At 54.0% G+C, this 9,841-nt stretch overlaps 1 protein-coding gene across 1 annotated transcript; it reads left to right on the plus strand.

The window, feature by feature from the left end:
* Nucleotides 1-977: 977 nt before the first annotated feature.
* KRT13 (keratin 13) lies at nucleotides 978-5,713 on the plus strand. The gene is made up of 8 exons (XM_033183052.1): nucleotides 978-1,631; nucleotides 2,950-3,032; nucleotides 3,263-3,419; nucleotides 3,608-3,769; nucleotides 3,895-4,020; nucleotides 4,110-4,330; nucleotides 4,949-4,974; nucleotides 5,331-5,713. The coding sequence occupies exons 1-8, from the start codon at nucleotides 1,161-1,163 to the stop codon at nucleotides 5,435-5,437; spliced, it is 1,353 nt and encodes a 450-aa protein (XP_033038943.1). The 5' UTR covers nucleotides 978-1,160; the 3' UTR covers nucleotides 5,438-5,713.
* The last annotated feature ends 4,128 nt before the right edge of the window (nucleotides 5,714-9,841 follow it).

The following is a 9,841-nucleotide window of genomic DNA, read 5'->3' on the forward strand; positions in this document are numbered from 1 at the left end:
GAGCAAAGCAGCCTCTAGCTGAGGACCTCTGAACTTGTCCATGGGGACAGAAGCTGGAAGAGTGGTTACATCAGGGGTGTGGAGTCAGGTAATTGACTGGGAAAAGGTACAAGGACATTTATGGAACGCTGGGAATGTCCTGGGTGGTGTTTACACAGGTAGTGCATACCCATGCATGACATCAAGCTGGACACGTGATCTATACATTTTACTGTATGAAAAATGTACCTAAAAAAAATGTGCCTTAGTGTCAGATAGAACCAAACTTGGATTTCAGTCCTGATTCTGCCCTTAAGGTTTATTTTCCTCATGTGTAAATGGGGGCAATAGTAGGACCCTCCTTCTGTGGCTGCTGTGAAGGTTAAATGAGACGACGAGTGTAAAGTAACTTCACCCGGTTCCTGCCTATGGTGAGGGCTCTGAGAATATTCGCTATGATAATGGACAGGGCCACTTCCTCTTTCCACACCTGAGTTTCCACAGCTGTGTCTGATGGCCCCTAAGATCCCTCTGTCACTGTGACTTTTTCTGATGGCCTGGGAGGTATTCTTTATCAGTCTAAATACTTTCAAGGCGGTTGATTCTATTGGACCAAGCCAAGTTTGTCATCAGAGTTGCTGGGGCCCCTGGAGTAGATGAAATGCTAAGAAGAACCCAGGACATCCCAGTCAGAAGTTTTAGGTATAGAAAAAGGGAAGGTCGAGGGCTACAGTGATCTTGGAAAGCACAGAGCCACTCTGCAGCCACCACTTTCCTTGTAGAAGCTCCTGGCAGGCCTCTGCATCTCAGGTCCCGTTCTAATACTGGGTGGGGCTCAGAGCCTACGGAGGGAACTCCTTAAGTGGAGGTGAAACAGAATTCACTTGTCAAAAGGGCAGTCTCAGGCAGAATGCTGTCCCCTCTGAATCATTCCTTTTGTTAAGGATTAAAAAAAAGCCATCCCCAAAAGGCACAACCCACCCTGGAGAGAGCAGAGATAACTAAGTTTGTGGGAAACAGAAGTGCAGTTGGCACCAAGTCAGAGGGTGGGGAAGGGAGGAGAGAAGATATCCAGCCCCTCTGCAGGTGCATAAAAGGTGTCCACTCCGGCGAAGAGCCACAGTCCTCAGCCCAGGCCAGGCAAGCTTCTGTCTGCACCTGCTCTCAATCCTGCTCTCACCATGAGCCTCCGCCTGCAGAGCTCCTCCGCCAGCTATGGAGGCGGTTTTGGGGGTGGCTCTTGCCAGCTGGGAGGAGGCCGTGGTGTCTCTAGCTGTTCAACTCGGTTTGTCTCTGGGGGATCAGCTGGAGGCTACGGAGGTGGCGTGAGCTGTGGCTTTGGTGGAGGGGCTGGTAGTGGCTTTGGAGGTGGCTACGGAGGTGGCCTTGGAGGTGGCTTTGGTGGGGGTTTTGCTGGTGGCTTTGTTGACTTTGGTGCTTGTGATGGCGGCCTCCTCACTGGCAATGAGAAGATCACCATGCAGAACCTCAACGACCGCCTGGCCTCCTACCTGGAGAAGGTGCGCGCCCTGGAGGAGGCCAACGCCGACCTGGAGGTAAAGATCCGTGACTGGCACCTGAAGCAGAGCCCAACTAGCCCTGAGCGGGACTACAGCCCCTACCACAAGACGATTGATGAGCTGCGGGACAAGGTGAGCCCTTGGAAGCTGAGGAGGGGTCCTCCATGCAGGGCAGAGCCTCCAAGGCCAAGAAACAGTGTTGTGGGGGACCAGGTGTGGATAGAATTCACATCCTTCTTGCAGGAGAAAAGCCTACTCTTTTACTACCAAGAGTCTCTATCTCTGATGGACTTTCTCATGCCACAACGCCCCAAATGCATTTTCTCTCATTATTCATTTTTATGATTGTTATTCCTCATGTCAGTTTTTCTACTGCTTTCCAGACAGTTATGTTATTCATGAGTGATCTCTATAATCCTAACCTACTGAGTTATCTGGAAACATGACAGGTTTAAAAGCCACTAAGAATGCGGGAAATCAACAGAGAAAGAGAGACATGTTCATTCATTGCCCTGGGAATAATTGCTTACTTTGTAGGGGACCCATTCAAACTGGTATTCTCAATTGGCGATGGCCAAATTGGGGGAGAGAGAGGCAGAAGCTTAGCCTGTGCTGAGCCTGGGTGCCCTTTGTCAAGCCCTGTCTGTTGTGCTGTGATATCAGCCTGTTGGAGCAGAAATCTACCAGCCTGGGCTGAGTCCCGGCCATATGGAGTAGGCTTTCAGTGCTTTGGAATATAAACATTTAGACAATACATTCAAATGGATGGGAATATTTGTTGGATTTCCCCACCACTCAGCTGGGAGGTCAGCTCCAGCAAAGTGATTGTGAGATATGTGGCACCAAACCGAGTCCCTCCTGACTTTCAGGGGAGGGATCTCAAGACAGTGGCCTAGGGAGGGTGCTAGTCTGAGGCTGCCGAGACATGACGAACCAAAGATGTTCTCAGCAGGTCGTTCTTCAGAAATGCACTCCCTGCATCTTCCCCAGGGTGCTCAGACATGGAATATTAAAGTGATAGAAATGACTGGAGGGGATGCAGCCACACCCCTCACTTTACAGAAGGGCAATGGAGGCCCAGAGGGAAATGCTTTGTCCCAGCTCACAGGACAGTTTAGAGGCAGAGCCCCATGGGAACCAGGTCCTGCCCATGTTTTCCCAGGCCACCTCCTCAAGCACATGGACCCCCCAGAGTAAGCTTGTCTAACCTGTGGCCGGTGGGCTGCATGTGGCCCAGGACGGCTTTGACTGAGGCCTAACACAAATTTGTAAGCTTTCTTAAAACATTATGAGGTTTTTCTGCCAATTTCTTTTTAGCCCATCAGCTATTGTTAATGTTAGCGTATTTTATGTGTGGCCCAAGACAATTCTTCTTCTTTCATTGTGGCCCAGGGAAGCCAACAGACTGGACACCCATGCCCTAGAGGTAACTTTCTTCTGCATTTTGTAGATCCTGACCGCCACTATTGAAAACAACCGGGTCATCCTGGAGATTGACAATGCCAGGCTGGCTGCGGATGACTTCAGGCTCAAGTGAGTTTTTTTTTTCCCTCCTTCTCCTTTCCCAGGAGTCTCTTAGTTTAGACAAAAGCTGACCAATGACATTGGAGCATCCCAGGAGTGAACGTCTAGAAGTATTGGAGTCCAGTGCAAGGGTGGAGGGAGTGTCTCATATCATTTATGTCTTGCTTTTTCAAAACACATTTCTTTTCTTTCTTTCTTGCTTTTTTTTTTTTTTTTTTTTTTTTTTTTTACTATTTTAGGTATGAGAACGAGCTGGCCCTGCGCCAGAGCGTGGAGGCTGACACCAACGGACTACGCCGCGTCCTGGATGAGCTGACCCTGGCCAAGTCTGACCAAGAGGTCCAGATCGAAAGCCTGACCGAGGAGCTGGCCTACCTGAAGAAGAACCATGAGGAGGTGAGCGGGGATTGCAGGCTGCCCTGGGCTGAGCCACCTCCAGTGAGGAGGAGGAGCCCTCCCCTGCAACTGGACACAGTCCTCCACTGTAGGACCTGGAAACACTTTCCAGAACACTCTGTCAGCACTCAGAGCCAAGGAGAGGGAGGATGTGGAGCCTCACACATCTTCCTTTCCCATCCCCACAGGAGATGAAGGAATTCAGCAACCAGGTGGTCGGCCAGGTCAACGTGGAGATGGACGCCACCCCAGGCATTGACCTGACCCGCGTGCTGGCAGAGATGCGGGAGCAGTACGAGGCCATGGCAGAGAGGAACCGCAGGGATGCTGAGGAATGGTTCCACGCCAAGGTACCCGGCCCTCCCACCCCACATAGCCTTATCCCATATAGCCAGGGGACCCGGTCGGACACAGTGTCTTGGTCAGGCTGCTTGAGCTGAGCTTCCCCATCATGTTCTTCCTGCTTGCATTTCAGAGTGCGGAGCTGAACAAGGAGGTGTCTACCAACACCGCCATGATTCAGACCAGCAAGACACAGATCACAGAGCTCAGGCGCACGCTCCAGGGCCTGGAGATTGAGTTGCAGTCCCAGCTGAGCATGGTATGCCTGCGGCCACCTGCCCGGTGGCCACCACCTCTAGGTTTCCCTCTGGCCTGGCTCCCCCTGTAACTTCTCTGTCGCTCCACCAGAAAGCCGGGCTGGAGAACACGGTGGCGGAGACGGAGTGCCGTTACGCCCTGCAGCTGCAGCAGATCCAGGGGCTCATCAGCAGCATCGAGGCCCAGCTGAGCGAGCTCCGCAGTGAGATGGAGTGCCAGAACCAGGAGTACAAGATGCTGCTGGACATCAAGACGCGGCTGGAGCAGGAGATCGCCACCTACCGCAGCCTGCTCGAGGGCCAGGACGCCAAGTAGGTCCTCTCCAGCCTCTTCCTTAGGATAGTGACTGCAGGACCCGTGGGTGTCAGAGCAGGCAGCGCCTTAGAGATCCCCTCCCTTATGTCAGAGAGGAGACCCCTCACTGAGTTTATGGGACATTTCCTTGGTAGGCTGCAAGGTTAACACCTTTAAACTTTCGAATTCTGGCCTCCGAGTTCGACTGGAGGGAATAGAGACCGTGGAGGGAACATCTGATATTGGAAAAATATGAGCTTGGATTCAGTTCAGCTGAACAAAGCTATTACTATGGTGCTTTAACAGCCTTTAGACCCTTAGCAGGGATCAAGCCACCTTGTGGGCTCAGGGCTCAGGTGGAGGGTTGTGGGTTTGGGCCATCCAGAGGGAGGACAAACACCCTGAATCTTGTGGCTAATAATATCTCCCCTTGAGACCTCTCAGACAGACAGATAGACAGGCAAGACAGACAGGCACCTGATGCTGCTGCCTCTTGAGCTGGGGGCACAGCTAGGAGGCACTAGAGTCCAGCCCAGGAGCTCCAAATGATAAGCCGAGGCACTCCCCCAGAGGAACAGGTCAGCACCTGCCCTCAGTTACCCTCTGCTCATGGCCACCTCTCTCCTCTCTCCCAGGATGACTGGTGTCCCCTCCTCAGCAGGTAAGGGAACAGCCCCATGGTGTGGGGGGAGGCGGAGTTAGGCTCCTGTTCACTGCCCCAATGGGGGTGGGAGCTGGTGGGGATGGAGGGAGCCAGTGCTGGGCTCTCCAGTGTAGGGAGGGGGAGAGCTGGGGTGGAAGTGGTCATTTGCTCATTGATTTTCCTTTTGAAATTGATGGCTCTGCCCCATAGAGCTATTGGGCTGTCTTGACAAGAGCCCTCTTTGGGGACAATAAAGAGTCCCCATCCACAAACCACCTGACTACTGAGGAGTTTGTGAGCCCTCCTGGGGGGTCCTGCCCTGGCCTGAGGTCGGTCTCCTCCAGCCTGAGCGTGTTTTGTCTCCTGTTTCCCAGGAAGCGTCAGCCCCCGTAGCACCTCTGTTACCACAACTTCCAGTGTCGCTGTTACCACCACCTCTAACGCCTCTGGTCGCCGCACTTCTGATGTCCGTAGGCCTTAAATCTGCCTGGCGTCCCCTCCCTCTGTCTTCAGCACCTAGAGGAGGAGAGAGCTGGCAGTTCCCTGCAGGAAAGAGGAGGGGCTGCTGGACCCAAGGCTCAATCCTTCTGCTTTCAGGACCCCAAATCCCGACTTTCTCCTGAGGATGGGCTCTCTGTGCTCTTCTCTTCCCGTTGGATCTCTCTCCTCCCTGACCTGGATACTCTTTGGTTTCTCAACTTCTCTACCCCCAAAGAAACGATAATTCAATAAAGTTTCCTGCCTTTCTGCAAACATATTTTTGATTCTGGCCTGGTTTCTGAGGTGGCCCCTGCTAGGGCCCTGGTTTAGGGGGTGAGGGGGATACAGCTGGGCGGAGCAGCTAATCCAGACAAGGACAGGCCTAGGGAGCTTTCTGTCTAGGAAGGACAGACACAGGCCCATGGGCCATCTGAGCACACAGGCACAACAACAGCAAACACAGAGGACACAGACAGCTCACAGACGATGGTGTCCAGCAGACATGGACAGACGGAACACACCAGAGGCAGTGCAGGGGCACATGAGCTAGTTCAACAGCCTGGCAGATGAGGATGTTCAGTGAGAACGGCAGCGATGCGCTGATACTGGACTCAAGGGTGGGGGAAATGTGGGCGTCAAGTACAGAGGCCTCTGGGGCAGGCTGCAAGGGGCCGGTGAAGGGGAGATCTGGGGAGAAGGAGGTCCAGGCCCCACCTGCTGCCTCCCTGCTTCCTGCAGAGAGTGTTTCTTCTCAGGCATATCGCTCCCTGTTGGCCTGAGGCATCCACTCCTAGTGTCCTCCCTGGCCCACCGCTAGGTCCTGTCACTCCCAGCCACTCCTGGGACCAGCTCCCTGGCCGGCCGAAGGGGCAGAAAAGAAACTAGCCCCTTCTCTCTGCACTCCCCGCTCTCCCCCTGCCCCTCTGGCTGCCCCTGCTCTGATTCGCAGCCTCCTCTTGCTCTGCTCACTCCTTACACGTTGACTCGCCCCCTGGATTCTGGTGTGGGTGTTCTTCTCTTTTTTCTCTTCACTGTCCCTGTGGGTCATCCAGGACATGCCCATGGTTACAGTTGCCCATATGTTCTGATAACGCCCAAACTCGAATCTCCACTGAGGTCCCTCCCAGTCTCAGACTCCCATCGCCAGCTGTGAGTTGGACATCACCTCCTTCAATCCACCCATGCAAAAGAGTGCCCATCATCCTCCTAGGTCTGGTCCTTCCTTGCCCTTTATCCTGGAGAACCTGGAAAGCTGAGCCAGGAGCTCAGATCCTGGCCTTGTCTCTCTCCCTCACCCCCTTCACAATGCTTCCCATGGACACTGCATTAGTCATAACGTCCTTCCTGGTCCTAACTGTGGGCATGTGGCCACAGCCTCCTCGCTGGCCTCCCTGCCTCCATGCTCCACACTCTAGCAGGGGTGATTACTGGAAACTGAGTCTTCTTCTCAGCTTACAGACACCACAACCGCTCCCTGCTGGTCACTGAGGAAATCCTAGACTCCTCGCCCGCCTCCAGGTCCTGGTGGTGCAGCTTCTTCTGGCCTCTCCCCAGCTCTGGCTCCTACACTAGCCTCCCTCACCCACCTCAAATTCCTGCCACCCCAAACTGCCCTCGAGGAAGCAGGCAAGTGGCTGGGCACCCTGGGGGTTTTGTTCAACGAGAGACCTCCATCTGACCCAGCCTTCCTCTCTCCTTTCTCTCCACACTCCTGTCTTGGTTTTATTGGAGACTCCCAATTTTTATTCAAAATTCAGACGAGATGGACACCCCCTCCTCTGCACCACCTGGCTGAGGTGGGGCACAGTTGAGTGTTCACATGTGTGCGCCCATCTGTCCTAGTACTGACAGTGTGCTCTAAGTGGCAGGGCTGTGCCTTCCTCAAAGGGGGGGGGGTCTGTCATCCAACGGAGTGCAGGTGAGCTCCGTCAGTGCTGATGAAAGGCAGAGATGAATGAACAAACTGGGGAAATGCCCCTCCAGTGCCATTTGATTTTTGTCATGGGGCTTAAGGCAGAGGGTAGATGGAGTTCCGGCACCCTGGCCATCTGCCCCCTTCCTCTGGCACCATCCTCATATTCCCTCCCCTCCCCTCTGCTGCTCCCTGTGTGGTTGATTCTCCCCCTTCCTTGTCTTCCTTCTCTTCCCCCACCTCAAGCCTGGGTATGGGTTGCACGCAGTTGTCTTATTCACACAGCGGTTGCTCAGACATGCCTGGCACAGCTTGCTGAACCAGCAGAAAGGTGTCCACCCTCCACCATTCCAAATCCCACCCCAGACCCCGCCACCGGCACGACAGAACAAGGTGGGGCTTGGCTCAAGTTCACGTGCCTGGAACGGCGCCAGGAGCTAAGGCATCAAAGAGAAACAGGACATGCCCTTGCTCCTGGCACCTTTTAACGTTTTTTGTAACCTATTTGGTCAGCAGCTATCTATTGAGTGACGGCTGTATACCAGGCACTGTGTGGGGTCCCGGAGAAAGAGAGGCAGATGAAAGGAAGCCTCTGTCTTCAAGGAGTCCATGGGTTAACAGGAAGGTAGGAGGAGAAACCCACACCAATGAACTGTCACAGTCTTCACAACTCTGCTCGGGTTTCATCGTTTGCTCTAGGTCTTCTCTGGTCTTCCCCACCAATCCCAGCAAGACCCTATGCTGTCAGCAATGACTGGACTGCAATGTTCATGGAGCCTAGAGCCACAGGGACCTGATTTGCATTTGTAATCCTGGGCAAGTTACTCAACCTTCCTGGCCTCACTTCCTCATCTGCTAAGCCTTCCTTCCTCATAGGTTAATTAAAGTCCAAGTGCTCAGAACAGTCACTGGTGCACAGTAAGTGCTCAGTAAACAAGATACCTCTGGTCATGATCTTTCTAGTTCTCTTTTCTAAGCTATGCTTTCCTTCTGGGTAGGGCCGATTTCATCGTCAGTCTCATCCTCATACCTAGAATGTTATAAGGGTTGAATGGAGAAATGAGGGAATAAATAGATACAAGCCACGGGAAATGAAAGTTGTTAGTAAGCATTGTACAGAGGGCACAGGAGCCCCTACCCTAGACTGAGAGAGGGGTCTGGGGTCTCAACGCTGAACTATCCTGGCTGCTCCAAGGCACCCTGGGGTTCAGATTCCAGGGCTTACAGGGCCTGGAGCAGCCTCTCTTCCTCAGACCCTGGGCAAGGCTATTTAGGGGCAGCCCTCTCATTCTCTGAGCTGGTTTTACAGAACATGGTGGGGGGTGAGGGTAGTTGCCCATGGGAGCAGTGAAATGAGCTGCACTCTAGGCCCAGTGGGAACTCTGGCCTGGGAGCCTTTCACCCAGACCCCAGGGAGGACACTGAGAAGCTGGGCCCCATCTGGGGACCTCTGTGGCCCCATCAGGAATCCCGGGGAAGCTCAGAGGGCAGGCCAAGAGCAGGTGTTTCTGCCAAAGCTACCTCAGGAGCCTTCCTGAGTTGGGAATAGAAGGTGGTCATCTTGGGTCTATGGTCAGAAGGGTGGGAGAGGCAGTGGGTGGTGAATCTACCTCATTCTCCCTGGGACTCAACTCTTTATCAGGTGTGGGGCAGCCATTTAAACGAGGGCAGATTTATCAGGCCTGCTGGGTTGACCTTCCCAGGGTTGACCTACGTGCCACGCCCATGCCAGTCTCACACCGATGCTTCCCAGTGCTGTGGCTATGAGGAAACAGCCCCTTTGCAGTGGCATCTGGCTAATCTCCACGCCAATGATTGTTTGTGAATGAGGCCATGTCAGCACAAGAGATGCCGGAATGAAAGAGATAACAGAAAGGGGGACACAGTAGCATATTCTTTATTCTCATCCTTTCTTTCATTTCATCTTTACAGCAATCCCATGAATTGGCGCAGCTGTGCCCATTTTACACATGGAAAGACTGAGGTCTGGACAGGGTCAAAGACCTGCCCAGTGGGAGAGCTGGGACCTGTGGTTCCAATGTGCTTTCCAAGACTGGGGCTGGTCCTTGGCCAAGGGTCAAGCATTCAGCTCCAGGAATCTGGGGGAGAAGCGAGGCTCTCTCCCAGATCCCAAAGCCTAGGGGATGAAGGAATCAAGCCTGCGATATTCCTGGGGTGTCTTGGCGCCTCAGAGCCAGGTCAGGCTCTGGAGGGAGGAGGGCAGCGGGTGGCCCACACGGGTGGAGAGACATGGCGCTGTCCTGTGACTCCTGGCACTTCAGCCACTTCCTCCTCACTCTGAGCAGCAGGCACCTCCCTCTCTTCCAGGCTCCACCCTGGGGAATGAGCCAGGTTGCTGCCCTCCTCAATGCGGTGGCTATCCTGCCCAGGCCCTGCAGAGGGCAGGCTCACCCCAGAAAGTAGGGCAGTGCCTCGATGGCCACGTGCTGGGACACAGGGTGGAGGGGCTGGCCCCTAGACCCAGTCCTGGCC

The sequence above is a fragment of the Trachypithecus francoisi genome, unplaced genomic scaffold (genome assembly GCF_009764315.1).
Source record: "Trachypithecus francoisi isolate TF-2019V2 unplaced genomic scaffold, Tfra_2.0 Lachesis_group20, whole genome shotgun sequence".
NCBI lineage: Eukaryota > Metazoa > Chordata > Mammalia > Primates > Cercopithecidae > Trachypithecus > Trachypithecus francoisi.

What these genes read in the sequence shown, in the direction of transcription:
- KRT13 (XM_033183052.1), top strand. Translation starts at nt 1,161, where the DNA reads ATGAGCCTCCGCCTGCAGAGCTCCTCCGCCAGCTATGGAGGCGGTTTT. An exon ending in GCGGATGACTTCAGGCTCAA is followed by an intron (nt 3,033 to 3,262) that starts GTGAGTTTTTTT and finishes TTACTATTTTAG; the next exon opens with GTATGAGAACGAGCTGGCCC. An exon ending in CTCGAGGGCCAGGACGCCAA is followed by an intron (nt 4,331 to 4,948) that starts GTAGGTCCTCTC and finishes CCTCTCTCCCAG; the next exon opens with GATGACTGGTGTCCCCTCCT.